An 11,944-nucleotide genomic window follows, 5' to 3' on the forward strand; every position below is an offset into this window, starting at 1 on the left:
ATGTATGAGAGGAGTATGACAGTAGTGAGATGTGCTGTAGGTCAGACAGAGGAGTTCAAGGTGGAGGTTGGGCTACATCAAGGATCGGCTTTGAGTCCCTTCTTGTTTGCTATGGTGATGGACAGGTTGACAGATGAAGTCAGACAGGAATCTCCGTGGATAATGATGTTTGCGGATGACATTGTGATCTGTAGTGAGAGCAGAGAGCAGGTGGAGGAACACCTGGAATGGTGGAGGTCTGCTCTGGAAAGAAGAGGAATTAAAGTCAGTCGTGGTAAGACAGAATAAATGTGTATGAACGAGAGGGAGGGAAGTGGAACAGTGAGGTTACAGGGGGCTGAGGTCAAGAAGGTGCAGGAGTTTAAGTATTTGGGGTCAACAGTCCAGTGTGATGGGGAGTGTAGGAAAGAGGGGAAGAGGCGAGTGCAGGCGGGTTGGAGTGGGTGGAGAAAGGTGTCAGGAGTGTTGTGTGACAGAAGAGTGTCAGCAAGAATCCAAGGAAAGGTGTACAAGACAGTAGTGAGACCAGCTATGCTGTATGGGTTAGAGACTGTAGCAGTGAGGAAAAGACAAGAGGCAGAGATGGAGGTAGCAGAGATGAGGATGTTGAGGTTCTCTTTAGGAGTGACCAGGATGGACAGGATTAGGAATGAGCACATCAGAGGGACAGCTCAGGTCGGCTGTTTTGGGGACAAGGTCAGAGAGGCCAGATTGAGATGGTTTGGACATGTGCAGAGGAGGGGTAGTGGTTATATTGGTAGAAGGATGTTGGAGATGGAGCTGCCAGGCAAGAGGTCAAGAGGAAGGCCAAAGAGGAGATATATGGATGTGCTAAAAGAGGACATGAAGTTAGTTGGGGTGAGAGTAGAGGATGCTGAGGATAGAGTTAGGTGGAAACAGATGATTCACTGTGGCTACCCCTAACGGGAACAGTCGAAAGAAGAAGAGTGTACATTATGTAACAAGTAAACAACCCGACATTTTAGATAAACCCTTTTCTGGTGTATCTGTCTAAAAATCATTTCAGCAGTTCTGTCTTGGCCTTCTGTCAACCCTGTGAACTGTTATGAAACCTCAGACAGCCGGTCGGTTTGTATGGCATAACACCCGAGGGACAAGTCTAATCAGAGAGGCACTGCCTGTCTGAGACACTGCTAAGAGGACTGGCATACTATTATTAACACTGTGAATTGTGCAATATGTGCAACTTTAACAATTATCATTTAAAAGTGTAAACCCACTAAAATCATAAGAGTCAGCATCATCCAAACTTGACTCAATAACCACAGAGAGTATTAAACCTTTTCAGGAATTTTATATAGAAGCTTAACAGAGCTACAGCAAAGCAACAAGCAATAAAATATAAACCTTAAAATCATCAATAATTGTCTTGATTTGCTTACAATCTAAATAAACCAACTACTATTTTAAAACAAATCTAAAATGATCATACTGATTAAAATTATTATGGTTGAGCTAAGCTCTTGATCTGAACAACAGAGATTTTTCTCACGTAATCTGGCTCAGATGGCTCTGGGTAGGGCGGTGGCAGATTGGGCCATTGTTTGTTCCTCTTTTTCCTTTTTGCCATGATTCAAGCTTTCACAAGGGGAAAATAATTTGTAAACAAAAATATCAAAGCTCATCCAGTTCAATCTTTAAAACTCTCAGAGAAATAGGACAAATTCAGTTAAACAATGTTTTTCTTGGTCAAATCTTTTGTAACTCGGGAAAACATAAAAGACATGAAAATGTCTATAAACAGTTTCCTTTTTGTCCATATCTTCATAAAGACATGAAAATATCTAAAACTGTGTTCTTTCCAAGCCATCCTTTCCCCACCAGGCCAGGTGGATTGTGGCTTTTTGTTAAAATTCTTCATTTTGTTAGGTAATTTCTTACTCAGGTAGATACTGATTAGATACTTGTTGTATAGGAATGTTTAGTGTAGCCAGGATGTCTAGCTCAGGCTGTTAAATGCTCAGTTCATTGTCAGGAGTTCTGCAGGCTGCATCTAGGCCAAGGTCAACTAGATTGAAGAGTCTGCAGGCAGGATGAATATTGCTAGTAGCATGATATGTTCAGCCGTAATCTTAATCATAATATCTTCCGAGGCTTAATGTCCGGACATGTCCCTGAACGTCCTGTATGCTTTTAGCTACACACCACATGATCAGCACTCACACACACATTGATTCTCTCCATGTTTTGACTACTGCTACGGCCAGCTGTGAAGCTGGTATATCAGGTGACGTCACGGTTGACGTTCCTGTGTAGCATGGGCTAGCCCAACCAAGGGATAAAATTGTATAGGCATGAGGGTTCAGGGTCTTTTATCCTCCATGCAACAACGAGCCCTGGTTCATTCAACGTGGAATCACAGACAGTCATGATATGCAACTAAGACATGAAGAAGGAAAATAGAGAGTTTAGCTTTTCACTTTTCATTAAAGGACAGATTAATAATCAATATACACTGATCAGGTATAACATTATGACCACCTGTGTTATGGTGAGCACTCGGGGAGGCGAGTGAGTGAACAGGCTGGACCCAGATGGCAGGTGCGATACTGATCACAAACTTTTTTGCACTGAGAAAACAAGTTATGGAGATAACAGTCAATATGCTGGAAATGTCTGCCAGAGGAGGCAGAGCTCGAGGGGTCCACAGATGGGGAGCTGGAGGTGGCAATGCAGGGCAGATGAGGGAACCAAAGATAAGTTGAGACAGGCGGTTATAGCCAGTAAACTCAGGTGGGGTAGAGCGGAGATGGCTGGGCTCGAGGAAGATGAAAGATGAATGGCAGCAGGTCACACAGGCAGAGGCTGAATGGAGAGAGACAGAGGTGCAGATCACTGGAGTAATGACGGGAAACCAGTATAGGCAGAAGCCAGGACCTGTAACAGAGAATCAGAAGAGAAGAAAGAGAGAGAAGGGAGAGAGGCAGGTGGCATAGAGCAAACCTGACAACCTGTACATCTGTATTCACTTCAATGCCACACTTCTGCCTTAACATTTGTGTTTATGAAACTCAAAATGTTTCAGTTTTTGGTGAGAATCTTTCTGTCAATATGGGGTGCTGTGTGTACATTAATGAGGAAAAAAATGAACTTAAATGATTTTAGCATATGGCTGCAATATAACAAAGAGTGAAAAATTTAAGGGGGTCTGAATACTTTCTGTACCCACTGTAGATAGAAACTTTATTGCAGACTCAAGGTCCAGACTCCGAACAACAAAAAACAACAAACAATTAAAATAAAATTAAAAAAAAACATGTAAACGTGGGTTAAGTGTTGATCAGAGCGGTGGCCCAGGGGAAGAAACCATCCTCATGTCTGGTTGTCTAGGCGTCTTGGCGTACAGTGACCTGTAGCGCTGTCCAGAGGGGAGGAGCTCAAACTGTTTGTGTCCAGGGTGTGAGGGGTCTGCAGAAATATTCTCCACCCTCCTTTTGACCCGTGAGGTGTGCAGGTCCTCCAAGGAGGGCAGGCTCACACCAATGACCTTTTCTGCAGTCCTGACTGTCTGCTGAAGTCTGTACTTGTCCTGTTTGGTTGCTGAGCCGAACCAGACAGTGATGGATGAGCAGAGAACAGACTGGATGATTCCTCTGTAGAACTGTATCAGCAGCTCCTGGAGCAGGTCGAGCTTCCTGTTCAGGAAGTACATCCTCTGCTGTGGCTTCTTGATGGTGCTGATGTTGGACATTCACTTCAGGTCCTGCGAAACAGTGGGGGGGTCTCCTCCTGAAGACCACTGTTATCTCCACTGTTTTGACCATGTTCAGCTCCAGGTTGTTGTGGCTACACCACAGGACCAGCTGACTCATCACCATCTCAGATGAGACCGATGACCAATGTGTCATCTACGAACTTCAGGAGTTTAACAGAGGGGTCCTCTGAGGTGCAGCCGTTGCTGTAGAGGGAGAAGCAGCACGCAGAGCACACATCCCTGCGGGGACACCTGTGCTGATAGTCCAGGTGCTGGATGTTGTTTCCCCCAGCCTCACCTGCTGCTTCCTGTCTGTTTCAGGTGTGTGATCAGAGCACGATCCAGCGGTCTGGATCAGACGTAATCTAGATACAGCCTGTAAGACATCGCTCTGCTCTGAGAGTTTTGATGAGCAAACACATAGATATTATTGATTGTTTATAGTCCAGACTTGTCTGGTTCTAACCCAAAGTCTGAATCCAAGTATTTATGATCTCACATATTTTTACATATTGGAAAATACAGAGAGAATCTGGGGAAGTGAGTGAGTTTGGAATTGAACCAAGAAGCGTTGGTTTGGGCATTAAGGTTAGAATTAAGCTCAAACAAGTCCAAAAAAATCAGATTTCAGCAGACCTGCCAACTTGTGCACATTGTGATATCAAAGTGCACTGGTACAAGTTCTTACTCTAAAGTACACAAAAAGAGATCTTGTTATTTATTGCAGCTGAACCTGTACTCTTAATGAGCATCATGACGCCATAGAAATTCCTAGAGTTAATGGGAGAGATGTTCATGCCTCCACACCTCTGGCGTTCCCCTCCGTGCATTGTGCACAGCCTGCAGTACTGATACTGACATGAGTAATCAGGGATCAGATGATGTGCATCAGACTACTGTTTATGTTTTCACTCATCTTGTGCCCCGGGTGTAAGGTGGTACACAAAGAATTTCTTAAAGGCTGATGCTGCTGTATCAGTCATTGTCAGCTAAATCTTCCTCTGACCAACTTTGATGAGAGTTACGATGCTGTACATACAAGTTCAGCTTATTCAGTCTCCTTCCAGGCTTTCTGCAGGCCCTTAGTCATACACCTGACTTGAGTAAACCTGCAGAAACTTTGCTGCCCATGATGAATCATATGATCCTGTTAGCTGAGAAGGGCACTTGTCTTCTTTTGTGGTGTTTACTATGCTCTGCCCTCTGCTCAGATGCCCCTCCGATGGAGCGGGAGGAGCTGTTTGTCCAGAAGCTGCGTCAGTGCTGCGTGCTCTTCGACTTCGTCAGCGATCCGCTCAGCGACCTCAAATATAAGGAGGTGAAGAGAGCGGGACTCAATGAGATGGTCGAGTACATCACACACAACAGTGACGTGGTGACCGAGTCCATCTACCCTGAGGCCGTCATCATGGTGAGAAACCACATGCACAGACATAATCCAGTCCTGGTGTCAGTTAAAGGACCAGCCTGGTGGTATAGTATGTTTATTCCCCACAAACCCCATCCAGAGACCAGCAGTCCCAGTGAAGGTGGTGCCCTTGCCTTAATGTGTGAGAGTCCAGACCCTGGTCCAGCTTATGGCTCTGTGCCGTGGTCTTCCACTGTTGTCCATCAGCTATTAACCCCCCCTCAGTGAGCCACACCGCTGCAGGTGTGGGGAGGCAGGTTTCCTCCTCAGGAATCACGGGAAGCCGTCTCCAAAGGCTGAGAGTGGCGTCACTGTGCACACAGTCTGAAGGAAGAGTCACTGATCTCTGCTCTGTTGACACTGCTCAGCTAGCTTCTCATACTGCATGGCTGCTTGACAGAAACAGACAAGCCAGGAAAAAAACTCTGAAAGAAGAGGTTAACTCCATGACAAGAGGGTTGTCAAAAATATTTTATCCAGCCAGGTCACTGACAACAGAAAGTTTTAGTTTTTATTGATTGAAATTTAGTACGCAAACATGAGCTAAACAATTTTCTAAAAGTGAATATGTGGACAAACATTGAAACATCCAGGTTCAGTGTGTGGTTAGTTATTCTGACACTTCACCTTTAAGGTCTAAAACTAGTCCTCACAAAGAGAGCACACTTAGTTGATTAATCGATGAATCGGCAACCATTTTGATAATGGAGTAATCATCTTTTTTCAAGCACACGTGTGTTTTGTTGTGTTAACCTCTTACAACAAGTAATTTGACACTGCCTTCATTACAACTTTTGTTGTCTTCAAATGTTTTCATGTCAGTAATCCACTGATTAGCCGATAAAACCGATAACCCTAACCCCTAATGAAAATAGATGTTAGTTAGGCCCACATTGTTTGGTAATAGAGTTTATGTATTTGGTCAGTTTTCAGTGAACCTGTTCCGGACACTTCCTCCATCCTCCAACCCCACTGGAGCAGAGTTTGACCCTGAGGAGGACGAACCTACGCTGGAGGCTGCCTGGCCTCACCTGCAGGTATGCGATGCAACAGCGTGTTGACAGGTACAGTCACCGCTTGTTCCTGTACCGCTGAGCCCACACTGCCAGTGTAAAACAGTCTTCTGCATCCATCTGTAGACCACTCTGTACCAAGGAGCAGGGAGCTGGTTGACCCAGTGTTCGTTTTGTCAACAAAACCGAGACTAAATAAAAACCTGACTCAGTTCACTCAGGTTATTTCTGATGCCTTTAAACTTGTGTGTTGCTATATGACCCTGTTGTGTTGATGTATGTGCGTTTGTCTCCACAGCTCGTCTATGAGTTTTTCCTCCGTTTTCTGGAGTCTCCAGACTTCCAGCCAAACATTGCCAAAAAATACATTGACCAAAAGTTTGTACTGTCGGTAAGATTTGAGGCTGCATGCACCAGCATGAGGTTGTGTACGAGTCCAGACAGAAGTGAGTCTGAGTTTCATTCTTATGCTGCAGCTGCTGGAGCTGTTTGATAGTGAGGACCCCAGAGAACGAGACTTCCTCAAGACCATCCTCCACCGGATCTACGGCAAGTTCCTGGGCCTCCGGGCCTACATCCGCCGCCAGATCAACAACATCTTCTACAGGTCAGAACTGCAAACACATCTGTAGAACTACAAACAAAGAACCAAAGAGCTACACATCCAAGGTGAACAGCCAGCTGGTTAGAACCAGTGTTCCCAGTTTGTCTAACTGGTGGTGGTGTTCTGCAGATTCATCTATGAGACAGAACATCACAATGGCATTGCGGAGCTGCTGGAGATCCTGGGGAGGTAACGCATACACACGGTGAGCAGGGCACACACTGGTTCATCTGCCTCCAGTAACATGTTATCTCTCTCTCTCTCTCTCCTAGTATCATCAGTGGCTTTGCTCTACCACTGAAAGAGGAGCACAAGATGTTTCTGATCAGAGTTCTTCTTCCGCTCCACAAAGTCAAGTCTCTGAGCGTGTACCACCCCCAGGTCAGAGCACGGTCTGTCTGTCTGTCTGTCTGTCTGTCTGTCTTTCTGTCAGTGGCATCTCTCATGTGACTGGCACAACAGTAACACCAAGCTTGTGTGTGTGTCTGCAGCTGGCGTACTGTGTGGTCCAGTTCCTGGAGAAGGACAGCAGCCTGACAGAGCCGGTGAGTGTGATGTCCCGCCTATTTCCATGGAAACACTGTGAAGCTCTGAGGCTGCTATTTCCATGGGAACACAGAGAGGGCGGACACATTAACAGAAACACCTGCACAACAGCTGGTCGGGTCTGCAGACGCACATTTGTAAAGCCTTGCAGCCTGTGCGTTGGCTGGGAGGTGGATTAGCCTTTAATGACGGGCTGGGTTAACCAGACACCTGTGACATCTGTCTGTTGTTCTGCATTACTGTGGGCAAAGATGACGGCAGCTGAGCTTGCAGTGTTATATGTAACCCTCAACAGACACAGCTTCTCAGCCAGCTAAAAACTGACAGTAAGGCTGTTAGGTGATACAGTCTGACTTCTGTAGCCCATGACCTTTGACCCCTGCAGGTGATCATGGGTCTGCTGAAGTTCTGGCCTAAGACTCATAGTCCAAAGGAGGTGATGTTCCTGAATGAGCTGGAGGAGATCCTGGACGTCATCGAGCCATCTGAGTTTGTTAAAGTCCAGGAGCCACTCTTCAGACAGCTCGCCAAGTGCGTCTCCAGCCCGCACTTCCAGGTAACTACCAGAACCCACTGCTAGAACCTGATTCAGAGCTACTCCATAAGATCATCCGGAACTAGAACCACAGCTACAGAGCGGAACAGCAAAGAATATGACCAGAGTCTGGACCTAAACTTCAACCTGAAGCTAGAACTAGAGTCAGGTCAGAACGTGAACTGCAGGCCCAACCAGAACCTCCTGTTCCTGCAGTAATCGTATTCACTTCCTGTTTGCTCTGCCTGCATCATGTTGTGCTTGCTACCAGATTGTTTACAGATTACACTCACTAATTTCTAGGTTTATCTGAACATCAGCTAATTTTTTGAGTCCCAGCATACGCCTACATAAGCACCTGTGTTACAGAATTTCTTGATGATTTCCAAATTTAACTTGCTACTTTAGGTCAGCTAACTTAGACGCTAGCTCTAATAATGGTACTGGTAATAAATGTCAGATGCTAGCAGCATTGGAAGCGAGGCTCACCGAATTGGAAGCACGGCTCCGCACCATGGAGAATGGCCCAGCTAGCCAGGCCCCAAGAGTTATTGCGGGATCTCCTAGACGTAGCTTAGCCCAAACTAGCCGCCCCCCAGCACTTCCCGAGCAGCCAGGTCACAGTTCACAAGAGTCATAGCTCGAAGCAAACGCCCATGGAGCATCACCTGCCTGTTCACGTTTCAAATCGATTTTCCCCACTCAGCGACACACCTGCTGAGAAAACAACTCTGGTAATTGGAGACTCAATAGTCAGAAACGTGAAGCTAGAGACACCAGCGGCCATAGTCAAATGTTTTCCTGGGGCCAGAGCGGGCGACATTGAATCCTATTTGAAGCTGCTGACTAAGGATAAGCGTAAATACAGTAAGGTTGTTATTCACGTCGGCACTAATGACTCCCGACTTCGCCAGTCGGAGGTCACTAAAATTAATGTTGAGTCGGTGTGTAACGTCGCTAAAACAATGTCGGACTCCGTAGTTTTCTCTGGACCCCTACCCAATGTGACCAGTGATGACATGTTTAGCCACATGTCGTCATTCAACCGCTGGCTGTCTAGGTGGTGCCCAGAAAATAACGTGGGCTTCATAGACAACTGGAAAACATTTTGGGGAAAACCTGGTCTGATTAGTAGAGACGGCATCCATCCCACTTTGGGTGGTATATGCCCTTAGCGTGAGGACGTTGTTCTTTATCTCTGCACTAGTTGACCTTAACATTGTGCTTGTGATTTTCAGTGCAGCTAGGTTTCACTGAAGAGCTGTGACAGAGTTCGCAACAGAGAGCAAGCCTGAGCAGAAGACCTCAGGGGAAACAGTTAACCTGGTCTCTTAAGCTGAGGTTCTCATTGGTTCTTATGATGAGGAACAAGGTTTTGTTTTGTCACATTTACCATCAAAACAATCTGGTGTGTTGGTTGGTTGAATGTGCATCAGTGGTTGGAGGCAGTGAACCCAGACAGCACAAGAAACCCTTCTTTGAGCAGGTTATAATGTTCTTCCACTTAAGAAAAGTAATTCCCTGTTGCTAAGCAACATGAGTGCTGAAAGGACATGATCGCACTGCTGCTGATCGAGGTCTGCTCTTCATCCTGAGGGGCTAAACTGGACTCTATAGCCTGTGATGATGATGATAACGTGTGTGTGTGAGCAGGTGGCAGAGCGAGCTCTGTATTACTGGAACAACGAGTACATCATGAGTTTGATCAGTGACAACGCTGCCAAGATCCTCCCCATCATGTTCCCTGCGCTCTACAAGAACTCCAAGAGCCACTGGAACAAGTAACACGCACACACACACATATGTTAATAAAAACTGATGAACAATATTCATTGGTCTAATTTAAAAATGAAAATGAGAATTAAACTGGATAAATAGATGACTGTGAAATGTTTTACTTTTTTTTTTTATCAGTGAATAAGAACAAAACCAAAAACCTAATGGTAATGTTGATGAATGGGCATGAAGTCATTACATCTTAATGCAGAGTCTTATTCAGTGACCTGTGGACTGTCAAACCTTCGCTCCTGCTCAGCGCAACCAAATCTCTCCTGTTCAGATGTTGATTTAGCTGCTGACCTGTTGCACTGCCACTTCTCGGAAGAAATGGGTGTATGACAAGAAGACACACACACAAGGAAAATGCAGTAGCGTGCTAACGTCCATTGGTGAAAAGACTAGACCAGTTCATTTCAGCTGTGTGTCAACATGTTTTAGATCCATACAGAAAAACTCAGGCAGAGCAGCAGCTCTTCATTAATGCACATGTGCTGTTTGTTTAGTCTCAGTGTGAGAGATGAATCCCTGCTTGCAGACACAGCAGTAGCTTTGATCTGTGGATGGAAACACCAGTACTGATCCATACAGGATCAATGCTCCATATGTAGAACCACTGTTTGATACTAGTGCTGGTACTAGGCATTCTGAACTGAAGTGATTTGGTTCTTTTGAGCTTTAGTTGTCGGCAAAGGGTGTAAGATGATGTTCCAGCCTGCAAACAAGTAACATCAGTCTGCAGCTACTTTTTGTTTGTTGTGCAGCTGTGATCCACGAGTAATCCAGCTCTGGGCTATGATACATACAGGAGTCTGCTCAACAGTGTCTCCCTGAGTAGTTATCGAACTCCTCCTCTTCCTCAGGACGATCCACGGTCTGATCTACAATGCTCTGAAGCTCTTCATGGAGATGAACCAGAAGCTGTTTGATGACTGCACACAGCAGTACAAGGCTGAGAAACAGAAGTAATACACACAGAGCCAGCAGCACGTTCACCCAATCTGTGTTCATACTGCACAAACTGACTCCAGATAAAAATGTCTGCTCTCAAAGAGCAGCTTTTTGAAACATCAGTGTCAATGAACGTAAACATTCATGTGTCAAATTACTTCCATTCATGAACTCTTGTATGTTTCCTGCAGAGAGAAGTACAAGCTGAAGGAGAGGGAGGAGGTCTGGCACAAGATAGAAGAGCTGGCCAGGCAGAACCCACAGGTACCCTCACCGGGCATCGCCCAGGCCTCAGCAGTGCCACTGCCATGCAGGATGTGTTCATGAGCGCTGCTCACCTGTGATCGGTCTGTCTTAAGAGCACCTGGTTGTTAATTCTTGTGCGCACGTGGCTCACATTTCAGTTCAATCTGTGCATGTGTGGCAGTTTAGGAGCTCAACGGTGTTCACACCAGAGCTGAGTGCACAGCACTGACACACACAGATGTGAAGCAGAAACACAACAAGGTCAGAGCTGAGCGTTAAGGCCCGGGAAGAATACTTGCTAGTCTGTGCAGCAAACATTTATGAAATGACATGAAAATTACAGGGAGGCGACAGTGGTGCGTTGGGTAGAGCTTTTGTTTCCCAACTGGAAGGATGAAAGTTCGAATCTTGGTGTCTGCAGCCCACATGTTGCCCCGTTGCCCGTGATGGCGGATGGCGGTGCGTAAGCATGCAGTGGCCTGGGGCCCTCAGTTCCAAACTTAATTTCGTTGTCACAATGAATAAAGCTTCTTCTTCTACAGTAGATCTGGGCAGTCTTGACTGTCCTAGTGGGAACACTGACCTGAGCACACTGAACACGCCCCCTCACGCAGTTGAGTGCTTTTCTGCATCCACATAGATCAGCTGAGGGATGCTCATCATTTTTTTGGGAACACTGAAGCTCTCTGTTGATTATCTGGTTTAACAAAAGTCAGTTAAACACCCTGGCTGTTTCAACATGATGTTTGCTGTCGTGTAAAATTAGTTCAGTTTGTTGCTGTTCTGCTGTGACTTGGATGCTTTTAATGTGAAGTGCTTTAGTTAGAGAAGTGTTGTATTAATAACTCTACTTATGTCAGCAGCTGCGCTGATTACAGTGAAAGTGTATTTGCTGTGTTGAGTTGAGCAGATTTTGTTTGACCTCTGCACCTTTTTAATGACCTCTCTTTCAGAGCCATAAACTCCACCCCCTTCGCCCTGGACTCCACCCACAGGAGGAGGTCAGTTCTTGTACCAATCATGTTTTATTTTGAGTTTTCTTCCCATGAATCAGTGCTGTTTGAGTCTGTTGAGTCCGAGGCGTTCCCAGGCCAGCCGAGAGACATAGTCCCCCCAGCGTGTCCTGGGCCTTCCCCGGGGCCTCATCCCG

The 11,944-nt window shown here is 45.9% G+C and overlaps 1 protein-coding gene across 4 annotated transcripts in view; it reads left to right on the forward strand.

Moving 5' to 3' along the window:
• The window catches only part of ppp2r5d (protein phosphatase 2, regulatory subunit B', delta), a 34,714-nt gene that overhangs the window by 13,346 nt on the left and 9,424 nt on the right, over positions 1–11,944 (forward strand). For all 4 annotated transcript variants that reach the window (XR_002276769.1, XR_002276770.1, XR_002276771.1 and 1 more), the window contains 12 exons: positions 4,927–5,126; positions 6,050–6,160; positions 6,435–6,527; positions 6,613–6,743; positions 6,870–6,929; positions 7,013–7,121; positions 7,232–7,285; positions 7,672–7,842; positions 9,475–9,602; positions 10,461–10,562; positions 10,740–10,812; positions 11,748–11,795. Coding sequence is in view for 1 of the 4 variants with exons in the window: in XM_020622309.1 (XP_020477965.1) it covers positions 4,927–5,126; positions 6,050–6,160; positions 6,435–6,527; positions 6,613–6,743; positions 6,870–6,929; positions 7,013–7,121; positions 7,232–7,285; positions 7,672–7,842; positions 9,475–9,602; positions 10,461–10,562; positions 10,740–10,812; positions 11,748–11,795 (1,280 nt within the window). In the remaining 3 variants the exon portion in view is untranslated. The remainder of the gene's footprint in view (positions 1–4,926; positions 5,127–6,049; positions 6,161–6,434; positions 6,528–6,612; positions 6,744–6,869; positions 6,930–7,012; positions 7,122–7,231; positions 7,286–7,671; positions 7,843–9,474; positions 9,603–10,460; positions 10,563–10,739; positions 10,813–11,747; positions 11,796–11,944) is intronic.

Source organism: Monopterus albus, unplaced genomic scaffold, assembly GCF_001952655.1.
Source record: "Monopterus albus unplaced genomic scaffold, M_albus_1.0 scaffold277.1, whole genome shotgun sequence".
Taxonomy (NCBI): domain Eukaryota; kingdom Metazoa; phylum Chordata; class Actinopteri; order Synbranchiformes; family Synbranchidae; genus Monopterus; species Monopterus albus.